We start from the raw sequence: 18,686 nt of genomic DNA, 5'->3' as shown, positions 1-18,686 counted from the left end.
TTTCAATACATTATCACACTCCACCCTGATCAGAAGACTGCATGACTAAGGCATCCACGGACTGGCCTTCAACTGGATATGCTCCTTCCTCACAGGCAGAACCCCGAGAGCCAGACTACCACCCTATACATCGGAACCCAAGATCTAAATCGCGGAGTCCCGCACGGTTTATTACTGAGCCCAAACCTGTTCAACATCTACATGACTCCACTTGCCGATGTCATCATAACACATGGCAACTCCATCATTTCCTACGCCGATGACACCCAACTCATTTTATCACTGTCCGAGAAGTTCACCACCTTGAGAATTAACTTAGTCGAATGCATGGTCAACGTAGCCAGCAGCAGAGTGTATGAAAGACAAGTGCCTGAAACACAACTTCCACAAGAAGAAGTGTTCATCTTCGGGAACAGGAACAGAAACTGTGCCAATTCAAACTTGTAATGCACACATGCAAGGCACTGCACAACACATGACCTATATACCTTAACCCCTTCGCAGCGGGGGTAATTCCCCTGCTGTGCTGGGGGGGGGGGGGGGGGGCACACAGCCCCGGTGCTCATGACGAGCTCAGCTCGTCGTGAGGCACAGTGCTCGTGTGCTCATGGCGAGCTGAGCTCGTCACGGCCACACCCGTTTTCGTGGAACATTCAGCACAGCAGGGGAATTATCCCCGCGAGTGAGCGTTCCACGGCTCATGACGAGCTGAGCTCGTCATGAGCACACGAGCACCGTGCCTCATGACGAGCTGAGCTCGTCATGAGCACGGAAGGAGTTAACAACTGCCTTCACTTCCACCAACCCACCAGACACTTGCTCTTAGCCTCACTCTCACTTTCACACACTCCTCGTATTGGCAAAAGCAGAATCGGAGGTCTGGCGTTCTCCCACATTGCACCCAAAACCTGGAACGACCTCCCGCTTTACATCAGGGCTTCTGACCTGGCTCTTCGACTCATTCCCCAAGGCTAGCTCACTCTGCACACCCTCAGCCCATACCCCGGCTGCAGCGCCTGCATACCCTACCGGGTGATATGCCATTTAACATAACATATTGTTACAAGAGGGCACGCAGGGATGGGGCGAGTTTTAAATCCCGTGGAGGGATTACTGACAAGTCAAACTGGGGCTAAATCCCGCTTTTAAATTCCACCAGCCACGAAAAAATGCGTTTGTCGACCTGCTTGTCGTTGGATACAGCACTGAACACCCCAATAGATAAAGTAAGTGTCTTTATATACTCTGTGGCAAGAGAGAGTAATGGAGGAGAAGGGTCTGCTGTTCTGGATGCACACCAACTCTTCAAAGTAATACAAGTATCCAGAATTTTTGACCCAATGGCGTCAGCAACTCCAGCTTGCCGAAAAATCAGATACCGCCGGGATCTCCATGCCACCGGTCCGCGTTCTGCACTTCAACTCACGAAATAAAGACGCTGGGAACCGCTTACAGCCAGGTCACGTTATTCGACTCTGAAAGCCAGGCTACGTTAGTCGACTCTGAGAGAGGGTGCAGATCAGGAAATAAAGACGCCGGGAACCGCTTGCAACCGGTTTACGTAATTTGTCATTTAAACAGGCAGGAAATCGCCGGGAAATGTTGGCAACTGGTGTATTTAACAAGACAATATTACAGTAAAGGACGCAAACATCCGTGTGGCCGCTACCTATCTTTTGAATAGTGACCACCATACTGCCGGTTTTTAATTCTGTATCTAATACTCCGCATCCATTTCTGGGAATCTTGATCAGCTGAATCCACCCGTATAACGGTTCAAATTCCGGTACTACCAGTTGGTACCACTAGAAAAACGATGGTACAGTCCTGAGGAAGACACACCTGTGTCGAAACGCGTAGACAGGAAACCATCCTTTTATTGTATCATAAATGTATTTGATAAATGTTTAAACTTATGCATATGCTATAATGCTGAAATACTTTATCATGTATGTATATTATTTTATCATTGAATTATGTTTTTAGAATAGTAATTAAAATGTACTAAATGTGCAAAAACGTTTTTTGAGCTTTATTTGTTTCATATTTGCTTGGCAAATGCCACTGTTCATGTGCTAGTGTACACTTGAGATTTGCCTGGGTATTATATTCACACAAATTGCTTTGCCCTGACCCAGGAAATTGATCCATAATCAGGGGGTCCTTGTTTGCTTCACAGAGCAACTCCAGTGAAGACGTACAGTTACAGGGTCAAAGAATGGTTGGATGAAGACATACAGTGGAGAGAGATATCAACTCCTTGGTCACCCAAATATTCAATCAGATCCATGCCCGAGACTCTGACTGCCTTGGCAGAATGGTGTGTGCCCCCTTAGGGCACACGTACAGAGAGAAGGGTCCAGATTTAGCGCATCGCTCAGAGATGAACAGCGGCCTCGACATACAATTATAGGTCCACAGCTCGGGAAAGTCAGCAGGCGTCTGAGCAACCTTTCAAGATGGTTCTTGTTTGCTGATCAATTCTGGACCAACAGCGCCATCAGGTGGCCAAGCATTACCCTTCATGACTGGATGTGCACCTTTCAGGGAGGCCTCGTGACAGGACATTCGTGGGCACAAAGGTGTACAATAATAATAAGTTCAGCGGAGCGCGGGATATGTAACGGAGAGCACGGGTGGGTGGGCGGGTGCAAGGCTTCATACTCGGTCTACAACAAAACGGATGGGCGTGGGGGCAGCAGGAGCTCTAAGCTTCAAACTCTGCTCTTTTCAGGGCCTCGCACACACAAATATTTTATGGAATACATTTTACCCAACGTTTCTTCCTATTTATAGATAGCTTCAAAAACGTGCTTAAAGTAATGTTGTGTATATTGTTTCTACATAAAACATTCTAAGCACACAACATTTGCATGGTCTATTATGGACACTGTTAATTAACACGATACTGATAATGGAGCTCGAAATAGCAGGGTCCTCTTGCCTCCGTTATTCAGTTGGCTTTTTCCTTTTCTGATCTTAAAACTAAACACAGTGATCTTTCCTAGGAATTGGTCAGCCATTTCCAACAAAAGGCATTATCTCAAACTTTTCTTTTTTTTTGCTTAGTTTTGCCCGGAAATACTAAAATTGTTACTCTCTATATAACCAAATCCACCAGTTCCACATTTGGAAAAAATAAAGGCTCGCGTAACCTGTACATCCTCATTGAAGACATTCAATTAATAAAATATGCGGTTTTAAACATGCAAATCCGTCCCTCGTCTTTTTAGTATACAGTGAAGATGTAACCATTGTATTACAGATAAAGTTTCAACCAGCAAAAGGCAGGAAACGCACGTTGTCTTCCTCCCTACATTGATTCTCACTTTAAATATACACATATTTATTTATTGTCATAGCTTGGAAAAGCCATACAATTAAGATATTCCAAAAACACTAAAATCACTAATGTCATAATTATACAAAAATATTTTGGGTAAAATCTCCCATTGAAGTGTTGTAGCAAAAAGCTATGAAAGATATACAATTTTAAAAGCCTCTATGTCGAAAGGAGAACAACCAAGACAGGTGCATAGCATAACCAGGATAACATTTTGCAGCTTCTTTTTTGATCTTTCTTTATCTTTTTATGAAAGGAGAACATAACATCTACAGAGGTATGGATGTAGAAATCTGGCCTAACAGCCGCTATATCAACATTCAGCAAATCCTGCACAGACGAGATTTTGTTCTTGCACAATCTATCATAAAGATCATTCTTGATTTTACACATATCTCCTAGTCTCTTCCCACTGGCATTATCATGCCTACTGTCTACAATGCACCCAATAGTTAGATGAACATGACACACCCCCAGACTAACCTTGGCAGCGGCGGCTCCTCTGCTATGGCGGAGGTGCACGCCCACCCTTACAGCAGCATAAAGAAAAAATAAATAATATGATAATAAACCGTGGTTCATTATTTTTTTATTTTGTGTCCCGGAGTCTTTGGGGCAGAGGCAGGGCCAGGGAGATAACACGGGGAGTGGTATGCACTATTATCAGTGCACATGACAGTTTGGCCAGCAGTCTCAGGACGGCCAAACCGTCATGCGCACTTTGCATGTTCTCCACGCAGGCTGCAGGGTGGGTGCTTCCTGCTTGAGCAGAGCGACAACGAGGAGGGATGACGAGAGGAGATGCAGCGGCATGGAGATACTTTTTTTAACAATTTTTTTACTAACCCCCAGCCCCGATCCGTGCCAGCCGCCACTGCCCCTATGGCTATTCACCAAATTCCTAAGAAGCAACTTTCGGGGACGTTATTAGAAGGCAATGGGTATGAGGTCCAGCAGGAGTGTCTGCATCTACTTTCACTTTCAGTTTACTTACGTCCCAGAGCCCAGCACTATCAACAACCAATGTTCCCCTATTGGTTGACAGGACCAAGCCTAATGCAGGAATTATACCTCTGCCATCCCACAACTTAGCTAGGCTGCAGATCTAGTTGGGTATATCCTCCGAAGTCGCTAGGAAGTATAAAAGGTGTGATGCAAGAAGTAAAATCATATAAATTTAAAACTAGCATTGCTGGCAACCTCCTGTCCCAATGGAAAGGAAGTTGCCAGCTCTAAGTCAAGGGTTCATCCAGATCAGCATCCCACTGACCGTATGCCCTTAGCAGTGCTTCCTTCCTGTCACTTTTGATGATATCATGTAGTAGTGAGATAAATACTTTAATGGATCTCGCATCAATCAATAACTCCAGGGTCTGGGAGGACTCAGTCAGAGATGGAAATTCAGGCCAAATCTCACACATAGTGCCTGATAATTTGGAGAACTGACGAAGTGTACCCGGGTTCACCTCAAACGTCTGCTGCGCCTCCTCAAATGTTATAAAAACCTCCCTGCTATACAGATCACCCAGAGAATTACACCAACCAGCCGCCATCACCTCAAACACTTAAACTGCTGTATCCTGCAAGAAGGCTGGAGCCACCAAATATTCAGTTGCCTTGGCAAAGGGTGTCTTCTTAAGCACTTCTTCACCACAGCTTCCCAGACTATAATAAGCGGATGGTCGACACTACAGTAGTCTCTTGGGACTCTTGTTCCACTCATGAGGTATCTAATGAGCACCCTGACATCCACTGAACCCGACATAAGTCTTTTCTCTCAATTATCCTCCGCATCAAACTCACTCTTCTTTTCTCGCCGATTCAGATCCATGAAATCAGTATACTATTCAACGTACCAAGGCATTGGACACTTAAGGCCTGATTTAGATCTTGGCAGACGGGTTACTCTGTCACCATGGTGACGGATATCCCGTCAGCTAAAATATAAATCCCATAGACTATAATGGGACTCGCATTTCGGCAGACGGGATATCTGTCACCGTTGTCACAGAGTAACCTGTCTGCCAAGATCTAAATCAGGCCAATAGTGTTTCACAGAAATATTTTGTAGCTTAACATACAGAGTAAAAGGTAATAGGCTGTTCTCGCGGATCGAAAAGGAGAAATGTAAGATTACAAAGTTTAAGAAGAATACATTCTCCTAATATGCTAGACTGACACAGTCTAGGTCTCAAAGGGTAGGATGATTCTTGGAAGATCCGTCCAATGGCACCACTCCAGTGTCTCCTTGCAGAGCCTCACTTTATATTTAAAAACACTGGCGGAGTAACTACTTCCCTAAGGAAAGAGTTTTAGTGCAGAGTCACATAAAATGTGTCAAGGTTTCACGTCCACCTAAATTCATCTTCATCTGAAGTCAGTATTATACTTGTTTCCATTCTTGGTATCAGATAAGACAGATGTTCAATCTGAACATGACAGAGGCTTCTAACAGCTTCTGGGTGGATTAAGTGCACATCGGAAGTCAATAGCTACAGCATTTCAATTCAAACTGACAAACAAAAAACTACCTTTCCTTGCAGATTTTTTTTTATTTAAGACACTGGTTTTCCAGTAAATTTCTTCAATGGCTTTAATACTGGTTTTCTTTATTTCACAAGGACTCACCCAAACCTCTGAGTAGCCAATAGTTCTCAAAGTGAGCTTCACCTGTTGTAACCATTTAACTTCTTGGCTAACCTCGCTGTTTATGCCCCGGGCTGGTTTTAGGTAAGTGGTCTCCGTCAAGTTCATCCACAGACTTGCCCAGAATAGGACAGGCTTCTGGCATATGTGTGAGTCGAGATTATATATGCCCAGTTCGAGTCTCAGGGCTGCCATTGGGGTGCTAGGGCCAAGGCATAGCAGAGACCTCAACAAGCAGCTTTTAATCTTCTGGTACGCTTTGGCTTGACGAAACGTCCACAATTTTGCCCCATAAAGAGGAGAAACAACTGTTTCTGGCCTATATATCTCAAGAACTGGCTTTAGTTTGGAGGCTTCAATGTTCCTCTAGCATCACCGGACGACATTTGCATTCTGTACCATAACAGTAGCATTGTTTTCTCTTTGCCTTGACCAAGCAATTTTTCGATCATCGCGAATTCCGGGTAAACAAAATTAGTTTGTTGGGCTAATGGATTTCCTTTGATTATGAGTCTTTCTCAGCTTGCTCCTTGGGTTCATGATAATGAACTTAGGCTTAGTAGCTTTAATAGTAAGATGTTGGTTCATGCTGTTCATTGCTCAACACCACTCAGAAGAAAATTCACTGGCAGCTTAGTTCTTGTTATAAGTACAGCATCATCCACATACAGAATTATGAGAATCTGTTCTCCTCCCAATGATGAAACATCTGCTTCACGTTCAACAAAAGCTGCTCACATTGTTGATATACAAGTTAAGCATTGTGGGCCCAGGACGCAACCTTGTAAAATGCCCACTCTGATGGGGAACTGGGTGGTACATTCTCCTTTGCCTCTGTACCTAATCATGGTGTACGTATTGTGGTGGAGAAGCTTCAAGGTACATAGTAGTTTCCACGACCTCCTGTGATCCTCCAGAGTTGAACACAGTAGATTTCTATTTACTGAGTCAAAAGCGGACTTTGGATCAATGAATGTTAAGGATCTGAAGTTCTTCAACCCAGTCCCGAATGGGAATAAGCAGTAGCCTTCCATAAATGTTCCCAGCCCCATCCAGCAGTGATATTGGACAGTTGGTCACAGGCTTTCATAAAACATACGATTATTGAACAACCACCATAAACATTGGTAAATTTCGTGAATAATTCCACTGAATTCATACAAATTGTTATTAATTTTAATTCTTACAATCAAAAGAGTTTGAAACCATAAGGCCTTTATTAAAGTTGTGTGGGAATACAGCATCCTTAATACCGTACCAGAAATGACTGATGTCAGCCATGTGAATTCGAGGTGAGGTACTGCCATAATATCCAAAGGAATTAGTATTAAATGCAGGAGTTTTTCCTCATTCAAGGCACATTTACCATACAAATATCACCAGGCTTTCCTGGCAAAAGACATGTGGGTAAAACACAATACAACAATGAGATATTTCCGCATGACGTTTAATCTCAATTCTGCCATATACTCAAATTTGTGTATGAATCGGGATAACTGCAAATATTTTAAAGAGAGCCTAAGTAGTGAAATTTGTCCAAGCATCCTAGATTTTGATCCCAAGTTGCCAACGCTAATTTGTTGACAAGCATACAAAGGATATTGCTTTTGTTTTTATTCAGAATGATATAGTTAGTCAGTACTTCGAGTTGTAAATGATTGCTCTGGCCATCAGTGAATATTAGGCTGCATCATCTGAAACATGAGAGGGTTGGCAGCTGCTGTTGCCCAAAAAGTTAAGAGGAGGGGCAAACTAGAAACGTCAAAGACACGAGGAAATTACACAGTCAATGCGTTTCACAATTGGCTTGAACTCAGAAAAGCACTCAAGCCCCTAGTTTGAGTGGTGCAATTTCGGATTCTCCCGGAAATTGTGTTACCAGCCAAACAAGAACTAACAATTTCTGCTAGAATGCCTCAGATATTGAGGGAGTGGCATCCTGCGGTAATTCTACGTATATGAATGGACGCTCGGTGGTAAACTCTGAATACCGCTGTCGTCCTGATCCTGGGATTAATGATACCCATGGTATTGGTAGTTTCATGAACAGATCTACTGATGCGGTTTCCCGGACGGAATATAAAGGAGACTTCAGACTGTTACCGCTGATGAAGTTCGATTTAAACCTGATCAGCGTTAGTGAAATCAAAGAAGGCCACATATACTGACCCTTTGTTGCTGGCCGAATACTTAGCCCCAAGTTGCGGTAGGAGGATCATGAATGCTATGGTGCTTACAAAAGCCTATGTGCACAGGATACAAGACATTACATTCGGACTGATCGTTTCTGCAATCAAGAATAACGTTATACACAATGTGTTTACTAATGGGGTAGCTATACAAGACTGGATTATTTGTAAAACTGTTTGTAAATATGTCTAATAATGATCACAAGCTTAAAATCTTGGCAGCACCCAGAATTATTTAAAAATGCCTCACAGAAAAAGACTAACCACCATTTAGCACTAGTTTGAAAAACCCTAATGTTTAGCCATCAGAGCAGGGGTGTTTTCAATTTCTAGTCCTTCTAGCATTCTTTACATGTCTTAAAAAATATCTAAAAACATTACTACAGAGCTAGATTCTGACAGCGCCATCGGTTGGGCAAACCATCTGATATGGAGCTGGACGTGGTTTTTACATCCAGCATAAGCCAGGTATTTAAAGTTACTATATTTACAAGCAAATACAACCCATTTCACCCCCCCACCCCACAACTACACAAGATCTCAACTGTCACTACTTACTACTAGTGCTTATTTGTCCAAATCTGTATTTTTTATAATAAATACACCCCATTTGAAGATGTGGTGTCTTATTTAACTAGAGGTTTACTGAACACCTATTCTTAATTTTAAACAACTAATAATTACCTGCGATCATGGGTGTAGTAGGTACCCATTTTGTACACAGAAGAAAAATTTCTCATTTAAAACGACTACTGCGATGTAGAGTGATCGTATGCATACAGTGGGACCATCAGTGGTAAAGATATCAATCATAATCGTAAAAAGGTCTAAATTCTAATGTCATTTTCACAAACCAAATTGAAGGGCAGACCTCCGAGTTATATTCTTCACAGGAAAGACACTGGTTCCTTTTCAGGTGAGGACCTCAAACATGACACTCTAACCCTCAAGAAGGAGATACTGTTCTGAAGAACCCAACAATTTCGATGACAGAAACTTGAGGGTTTAGATTGGTGATTCTTATTTTTTTTAAATTACACAACAATTAAAAATTGTGGGCTAGACATGAAGCACACGTTCGTGTTTTTTTCTGATTCATCAACATCAAATGACTAAGTAAAAAAGAACTGTAATGCAACAAAGAGCTTAAGAGTGACCATACAGACTCATGCGATTCTAACATCCTCCTTGCAACTAAGGAAATCTGAGACTCTTTGGAGATCTAACTATTGTTACAGTCAAACCGTTCTTTACCAAATTCAAACAACTCATTTTTAAAGAAACTTACTGGCAGTGTCACTCCAATATTAACATCTCCAGAAAGCGAAGGCAGGCCTATAATGATCCCAGTACATTCTCATTTTACTCTAGAGGAGAATGAACAGCCATTCTGTCAAATGGAACCGACATCTCCATTCTCATTGTACACTGTTGAGAAAGAAGTAACTTAACAATTCTCAGGAAACTTTGCAACTACCAAAAACTACTAAATACGCTCATCGCTAGGTGAATGAGGCAACTAAAGCCCTGCTCCACGGCCTGTGAAAGAATGAAAAAATAATATGCCAATCACACTAAAGTATTTCACTCAGTTCTGGCAATGGAAATGTTCGACAAACCAACAGGCAATCGAACTTGGTAATATCCTAATCTAATCATGCTACTGCTCAGTACTGAGTCAGGGTTTGCCAAAAGCAGGAAGCCCACGGATAAGTTGAGACCCCATTTGGATGTCATAATGACCTCATCCAATCACTACACTTCAATTCCTTTTCTAAATGCAGAAAGGCATTCTCTCATTTGGAGTAGGAGTGAGTATTCAACAAGATTTTGTTTTTCCGTTCGATTTCTTGCATTTATTTATGCAGCACGTTGTAGTCCGGATGAGAAGCTTCTCACACTGGATACACATTGGCGCCTTTTCCCTCATCCTTAGGGTCTAGACAAGAAAGCCTCCTGCCTGCTCTTTATTATGCGCTAGACCAATAAAACAAGGCCTAGGGACACCACAGAGAGACCAGCAGCATCAAATACAACATATGTATCTCACTACATATATGTAAGATGAATCAGTATATATCAACCACAAAACAGACGATTCCTTCAATGTATTGCTACTGAGAATGTGACTACTTAGTAGTTCCAATATAGGTAGCATAAAAAGGGTGTCTTCCTTTCAAGATTGCTGTTTATTTCCTTTAAAACAACGATGTTTTGCCTAATTGACTCAGAACCCCGTATATTTTTATTACTTGCTCACTTATGAGCTCTCATCTCGTCCATCCCTTGCTCACACTCCATACATCTCCATGTTTTGCTACTATATTTTCACCCTTGAACTCTCACTCTAGTGCTCTCTCAAATGCAGTCTAAAGCACCTTCTTGCATTCAACATGCACACAGCCTGCTTCCTCTGTTCCAAGCTCATTCTCCTGCATGCTCCCCCTGGACTCAGCACATCCTCTCACTCTCCTCAACATTTCCTGCACTTGTGGCTGGCAGTGGCTCTGTCCACACAGACATCCTCGCCTTCTTCCCATTCGTTCTTCCAGCCGTTCTCATTCTTTAGCATAGCTCGCCTTTGTCAGCATGACTGCACTCTCGCTAAGACACACACAGGAGAGTGGGTCCTCTCTCTCTTTCACTTACCCCCTCTCCTATCATCTCAAAGCGCATTTCTTTCTCTCCTGTCTCTCTCTCTTGTTTTTTACTAATTGCACTCCATATCCCTTACTTGTCCTCAGCATCTCAAAGGCCACATGGACACAGACTGCCCCTCGCGAGACCCTGCCGAAGGAACAAGGACTGACCTGTTTGGATGGGAGGTGGGCAGCATGAACTGGAATTCTACCACGCAGGTGTTGTCCTTCAGCTGGCGATGCTGCACGCTGTTGAGCTCGTACGCAATGTAGGCCCTTCGCACGTACACCTGCACAGAATAGGGAACACAACCAATAAGCAACAAAATGGACAAGAGAAAGAAAGCTGGTCAAGGTAAAAAAACAGATTAACTAAACACCACAAACAGAAATCTAGTAGCTTAAGTTGATCACCTTGGACCCTGGAGACCGGGGCTTTTATTATGGCTTTAGCACATGGCCAAACAAACATGCAGTTCTCGTCAAATCTCTTACCCTCCCTGTGCTCAAATTCTAAATGTGTGTCCGTAACACTGAACACATAATGCTGCAACGATGCGCGCCTTCTAGCTTTTCTCAACACCGGCTCAGAATAGGAGCGGTCACATACAAGCGACTCTATAAGCCGATTAATAAAGCCCAACTTGAGTGTTCTTGGGGAGATTCATCTTACCAACCTTTGCTTTTAGATTACTATGGGCAACACCAACGCAACAGCTGTGAACCTTGCTCCGAGTGAAGCCACTGAAGAGCTATTTATGATGATAGACCAGAGCTTCCATAGTTCAACATTTCATAGGAGGCTTATCTATTTTTAGTAAACCTAGATTTAAGACACCTATGTAGTACTGTAGATACGTCTCTCAACCCCGAATAAGGGAATAGATTTATGATTTTCTTTAAATTATGGATTGAAAACGGGTTTTAAAGTTGTCAGTTGTCTATAGAACTAAGACCTTGTGATTGTCAAATATTCACAAACGTCAATGCGGGGTCGCAGCTGCGACACCTAGCTTGCCCCTTGCAACCCCTGGCACTGCTTTTACGACCCCTGGCCTAAGAGGTGGTAAAATCTGTGCCAAATGAATCTTCGAAAAATGTACTCGCTACCTCACTATGACGAGGGAGCTCGAAACACCTACTCCACTCAGATTAACAGATTATAGGTGCTCTGTCACTTTACTTAAATCAGGGAAAAACTAACCTGCAAAACCAAACAGCCAGGCTTTACGGCATTTTGGCTCAGATTACAGTGACCGCGCTTCAATTAGCCAACCAGAGGGCTCCATGCTACTGTGCTTTCCAATTACTGTCTCTGTCTCTGTCTGCCTCTTTCTGACTGGCTGATTCAATCAGCGAGGGCAGGTAACTCAGCCCGGCCATGCACAAGCTGTCATGGTGGTCCTGCCAACACTAACTATTTGTCGTAGCAGAGTCGAGTTGGAGCTCTAAAGGGTATTATGAAATTCCTGACACAGCTGTGACAACTGCGGGACACGGGATAACTGAAAGCTGGTCCTAGAACTTTAATAATACTAAAACAACAATAATGTGTGCGCTCCTATGCCATCGAAGTATTGTTTGTAAATTAATTTCTCCAGGGTGCTCTGAAGGGAGACTTCCACTGCTGAACTGCCTCCCCTCCGTGCCTGAAACAGCACTGCGTACGACCCCCGTTTACGCACCACAGACATATTCCACCCTCCCTCTCGGTACCACCGAGCTACCTTGATCTGCATGGATTATCACAGGTTTCTGTAAAAAAATATAAGAGGCAGTGACAAAATGCGTCTTCTGCTTCGGTCACCATGAAAGCTTATTTGTTCTCATTGTGGCACCTTTTTTTTCTTCATATCCCCCGGATTGATCGTAAACTTGCAGGCGTTTTCGCTATTTTCATTACATCACGTAATGCTTTCTGTTGTTTTAGTTTTCTGAGAAAGAGTAACCTGTGGTTGAGTCAGAGAGAGTGAAGCTGCAGGAAGTCTGGGAAGGGAGAGCCATTTACTGGGTTTGGGCATGGATACTTAGAAAAGTTTAGGCAGATAAGTAAACTTCTCAGGGACGACAGACATAGTTTGTTTATAAACTCTAGAGTGTGAAGCAATATCGGAGAAACATGCGAAAACATCCATAGTAAATTTACGCATTACGAACATTACACACAAAAAAGGGATTGTGCACAAAGAGCATAATAACACATACAAACACACAGATATAGTAACGTAAACACACGTCATATGGAACCCCGGTGTCATGAAAAAATCTCTTCTTGTGCACTGAATGTCAAAATTCCTAAAAAAACACAAGCGTTATCATATATTTTTCAAGCCGCACCCAAGCAGTGCTATAGTAAACGTTTTCCAGAATCAAGCAAACGTTTGGTCACAGGTGTCGATGGTAGGTCCATGACGGCTAGAACAATGCCTGGATTTCAGGTTAATCTGTATTGATCATTTGAATTCTATTTATAATAATTGAATGTAAATATAGGACTTGGTTCCAGTTCCTTTTAGACCTATCTTGGATACCAAAGATTATCATGGACAAGTGTTATCTCCGACCTGAACAAGTATCTAAACTCGAACTTGGGAGGACTCCCACAGCAGATCCTTACGCGCCTTTGCACCTACATTCTCTGCGGTCTATTTCAGCGCTATGGCCCTGTAAATTAACTGAACACATGTGAAGCTGACGGCATAAACAGCCCTCGTTTTCAGGTAGCAGACCTTTTCATTGTCTTTGATGGGAACTGTTTTTGACAGCCCTGACTAATCCTTCATCTGACAGGAATGTTGACCCCTTGCACACCACACACACAACTTGTCAGGGATTCCCATGTCAGCACTGCTCAGCCTCCTTGTCGAATTGTTTACAAACCAGGACGCTGCTCACACGCTATGGTGTATCAAACTGGAATGTACTTTCTGTCCCAACCTTGCTCTAAATATTCCAGATTCAGACTGTGTTTCACCAGCTCAGCACATGATGGTGCAGCTCTGCCTGTATAGACTCTGTGTTATTGAAAGAAAAGGAAACCTCATGGAGCACATAAACATTTTAACCCCTTGGCCGCGGCAGTAATTCCGCCGCGGCGCTGGGGGGAGGGAGGGCCGCGGGGCGCCGCCATGCTGGTGACGGAACCACTCCGTCACCAGCCACGGGTGGGCTGTGCTAATGACAGAGTGGTTCCGTCACAACCCTGCCCGCCCATTAGAGCGCGCCGCGCAGGAGCGAAATTAGTGCCGCGCAGGCCCGGCGGCCGGGCTGTCATGGAACCACTCTGTCATAAGCACAGCCCACCCGTGGCTGGTGACGGAGTGGTTCCGTCACCAGCATGGAAGGGGTTAAAGACCATATAGGCAGACACACAGTAACGATCCACTCATACAAGAAGGATTTACTGCAGGGTATTTATTTATTTATAAAGTTTTATATAGCGCGAACGTGACCCACGAGGGTATCAGAGCGCTTTACAGTATAAGAACATAAATGGTTGAGGTGTTATACATACATTCAAAAGTGTCAATTCGTACAAAAGGAATAAATGATATATGACAAACATAGAGGACCGTGAAACTGCAGGACGTATTACAGTATACAGTTAAAGAACATTAGGTGAATGTGCTAGCAAACATACATATTATAACCACGATCGCATCCCAATGGATAAGAAGTGTATAGATAAATGTAAATGTAAATGTTTTTGGAGAAGTGTGGTTCAATGGATAGAGCAGGCAGACCTCGATGCAGAGCTCTGGCCAGGGACCAGGGTTCGATTCCTGCCTCGGCGGGTCTCGGGCTCATTAATTCCCGTGACCGGATATTCTCACCTCAGTGCCTGTTCTGATCATGGGTCCCACGCTGCAACTCTGGGCAATAGCTTGCTTAGTCTCCACAACGGCCCCCACAACGCGAGGGATGCCTGGTCTGCACCATGGGGGTGCCCAGGAGTGGACACTTCACAGGGAAAGCCAGGAGGGGTTCCCTTGCGGTATTCGTACAAGCACCGGGAAACCCACTGCGGGTAGCTGTGCGCTATACAAGTACAAAAACATTTACATATAGATAAAACCAAGAGAGACCCACCACCAGCAAAGCTTTACACTACATACGGTTATTGAACAGTAAGGGTAGTGATATTCGTCATACATAAAATGGACTCAAACCATTCCACCGGAGATAGGCAATAGTATTCCGATCATAAAGAGGACTCAGTGAAATCCTAGAAATCAAACTTATGGCATGAATTTGTTCATTAGTAGTATTTTTACTTCTTATTTGAAGGCGGTAAGGGAAGTGATTCCACGAACTACTGGAGGTAAGGAGTTCCAGATCCTTGGTGCAAACCCTGAGAAAGCTCTACAACCAGTTCTCTTCTTATGGAAGGATTGAGGTTTCAGAAGGAAAGTGCACGCACTTCGAAGTCGCCTGCAGCCTCCAGACCTTTCCAACTTTTGAGCCAGGTAACTGGGTGTATTGTTGTGAATTGCTTTGTGTGTCATGCAGGCCACTTTAAGGTGTAATCTTGCCTCGTAGGGCAACCAATTCAGGGCATTCAAGGCTGGAGAGATGTGACAATTTATTTTGGTTCCAGATACCAGTCTAGCCGCAGCATTCAATGCTTCTTTTAGCGGAGTCAGCTTGTATTTAGGAAGACCACAGAGGGTGGTGCTTCCGTAATCTAAACTGGGTAGCAATAGGGCTTATACTGCCATTTTTAGATCAGCCTGAGGGAGGAAGGGTTTGAGTTTCCTTAATATACTCAGCTTGTAATTAGCTCCCTTGGAGGCAATAGAGATGTGCGACTGCATATTCAGATGTTTGTCTATGGTGATTCCTAGGGATTTTGCGAGTCAATGATGAGGGGGACGCAGTTAAAGGAGGTTAGGTGTTTTAACCATAAGTCTAGCTTTGGTGTGTGGCTCGGTGGCGAGATGAGAATAAATTCCATTTTTTTGGTATTCAGCATGAGGTCGTTGTTAGTGAGCCAGCTTTGCGTGTTCAGTGGAATTGTGATGTATTCCTATAGGTTCTGTATCGATCCCCCTATTCCTGACCCTATTCTGGTTAACAAGTTAACTAGCAGCCATCCCATGAGGCAGAAAACCCACCATGATGCAGAAACCGTTATCTGATTAAGCCACACTACGGCACAGGAACGTGTTATCTGATTAGGTCATAACGCTTGCCATCTAATTAGACAAGCGATATTCCTCCAGCCCCTGATAAGGCATACAGAGTTCTCAAAACAAATCAAACCTATGACAGACCTGGGAAAAACCCTGCGGCCATTGTTTTGATTTCACCGAGAACTTCAGCAAAAGAATGTGCTAACGACCAAGTCGTATGACATCCTTATTGACGTATCTATGTCCATCCTTACGTCAATCTCGGCACCTTAAAGGTATAAATATTACCGATATTGCCCTATGCAAACACACGCGGTGGTGACGAGATCGGAGCAGCCAGACTTGCCGAAGCCCAGAGCAGAGCAGACCCCGCTGGCGCAGCCCCGCCTTCCTGACGCGCTGAGAACGAGACGCTGTTTTCTCCTGCCGAGAAATCCAGCTCCGGCGCTTCCGGGTAGCCCTCGCAGGCAGCCTGGAATATCGAGACCAGAGACGAGAGATACCATCCCTCATTCATCCTAGACTCCAGGTACAGAACTGAATAACCCCTCACAGAGAATTCTTGAGTCAGTCACTTGGCAAAACAAACGTAACTTAAACTGCTACTTTCTACTCCCGCCCACGTATTAGGCTTAGGTCAGGTATATCTGGGGTAGACGTAGTTAGAAACACCAGTTGAGTACGATTAGTCAAATGTATATGTGTATGTATCTATTTTATCCATTTTAAACCATCATATGGCTTAGAAACCATATCAATGTTCTTACAGTATTATTTTATACTTCTGCTTTTAATGTACGCACTTTACTTAACCATAAGTATTGCAATAATATCGATCCATTTCTCTTGTATGAGAAAAGAGACTGATCAATAAATAACATCTTTTATTGAACACGCCCGTCTCTTCCTTTTCTCTACAATCTGGTGAGACTAAGAATGCACGTACTGACTGAGTAAAATAAGTCGTCTTTTGTTTTCACACGACTCTAGAGATACACTCTTGATTAGGGGAGAGCAAAGTTGTCATGTTCTATGGTTGTCAGAAACTAAATCCCTTCTTGTCTATCCAGGGAGGTTCAACTCCTCCTTGCCTAGTCGAGAAAGTTTCTAGTGAACTCTGAGCTAGCTGGCAAACCCAAAACTTTAAGTCTAATATCGACAGTAGTAGACCTAGTTAACGTCTGGTCTAGGCCTATACTATTGAAGGTATTATTCCAATGCGCAGAGCCTATTGGGATAATAGGAACTACACTACATGGCGCCCAACGCGTTTGGATGGGCGATAAAACTAACGTAAGACATTTAGAGTAACTCAGTCGTGCTTTTTCACTCAGACCCCTTTTTCCCATAATACTCCAAAGACGTCTGGAGTGGGTGAAAGGTAATATCCGCCAAACCTCGCAGGAGGAAACTCCTATGTATGGTCCTTGGTTTAGTCAACGTTGAAGGATACACTGTTCCAAAATATTGTGCATCTAATCTTTGTTTCCATAAGAACCTGATCTGCAAACAAACAAAATAACCTTCTGGACAGTACAATGTCAGACGGTGAAGGAGACAGAGAGGCAGTTAGAATAGCAACTGAACTCACAGCAGCTGATAATGCACTGCAAGACGCTGACCCGGAGATAATACTCATCGCGGTCAACACAAGAAAATCTATAACTTTAAAACTTATAGAAAATGGACTGACACCTAGAGGTGGAACGGTCATATTCGTAATTAAGGCACACGAATATCGGCAGACAGAGGTATTCTATTCATGGATACATTTTCCAGCAGCAAATGCTGTAACAAAGGTCTTCCACTATTACAAAACAGAGGAACCTCCTAATGAGTACACTCCTTTCGAGGAGGTGGAAGTACCACTTAAATTTCAAGAGCATCTGCTCTTATTTAATGGCGCCCTAAAACATAATAATCACATCACCAGGCTCTGTCCATTAGGTAGACCAGGAGCAACGTGGCCGGTTCTAGCCGGATACACACCACATCCAGACATCGATGGGATGTCTGCAGCAAACCTTTTAATACAACTAAAACAATTAATAAAAATACATAGACAATTAGTCCAATATGTAATGCGGACTTCAACAATTCAACCAGCAATTAAAATTCCACAGCTGACCCCTCATCAGGGGAACACAAATAAAATTACACCACAGAACATACAGTCCTGCCTAGGTAAAGTACCAGCTAAACGGGAACAAATACCATTCTGGTTAGCACAAAAAATCACCCAAATAGAGGCGGTGTTTCCAGACACCACCCCGTTAGAAAAACACAGGATTCTGACTATCTGTCTTCCAATGGGAATCGCACCACACGTGGAGGACTGTGACACTTGGGGTACAGTCTTTGCTTCCATCTACACAAAAACGCACGGTGTTCCATCCATTTCGGTAATACCAGATGTGCTAAAACAAATTCAAGACGAATACGGTCCAGAACCCGCTTTAACTCTTGGTATGAAATTACTGAAAGACTTCAAGCAGGTCTCGGCTATATTATTAGCCAACATAAAGGGAGAAGCAGCAAACGTGGCGATCCGCCAGAGGTTAAAGGAGACAGATATAGCAGACCAACCAGCTGAAATTGCCAGAATTATAGAAAAATCCTATGAGGAACTAGGTAGAGATAGTTTAGGTGGAATACCAGTAAAACCACAACTGATTGAAAGTCCTGAAAAAATATTTTTTAATAATAATTCAACATCACAAAAAAAGAGCTGGGATGG

At 43.3% G+C, this 18,686-nt stretch overlaps 1 protein-coding gene across 6 annotated transcripts in view; it reads right to left on the bottom strand.

Annotated features, from left to right (window-relative positions):
- The window catches only part of ACACA (acetyl-CoA carboxylase alpha), a 1,199,721-nt gene that overhangs the window by 708,280 nt on the left and 472,755 nt on the right, over positions 1 to 18,686 (bottom strand). For all 6 annotated transcript variants that reach the window (XR_013608606.1, XM_078679777.1, XM_078679779.1 and 3 more), the window contains one exon: positions 10,989 to 11,107. Coding sequence is in view for 5 of the 6 variants with exons in the window: in XM_078679777.1 (XP_078535903.1) it covers positions 10,989 to 11,107 (119 nt within the window). In the remaining variant the exon portion in view is untranslated. The remainder of the gene's footprint in view (positions 1 to 10,988; positions 11,108 to 18,686) is intronic.

Source organism: Lissotriton helveticus, chromosome 3_1, assembly GCF_964261635.1.
Source record: "Lissotriton helveticus chromosome 3_1, aLisHel1.1, whole genome shotgun sequence".
Taxonomy (NCBI): Eukaryota; Metazoa; Chordata; class Amphibia; order Caudata; family Salamandridae; genus Lissotriton; species Lissotriton helveticus.
The sequence above is the reverse complement of the archived record's forward strand: the minus strand, read 5'-3'. Positions and strand labels throughout refer to the sequence as shown.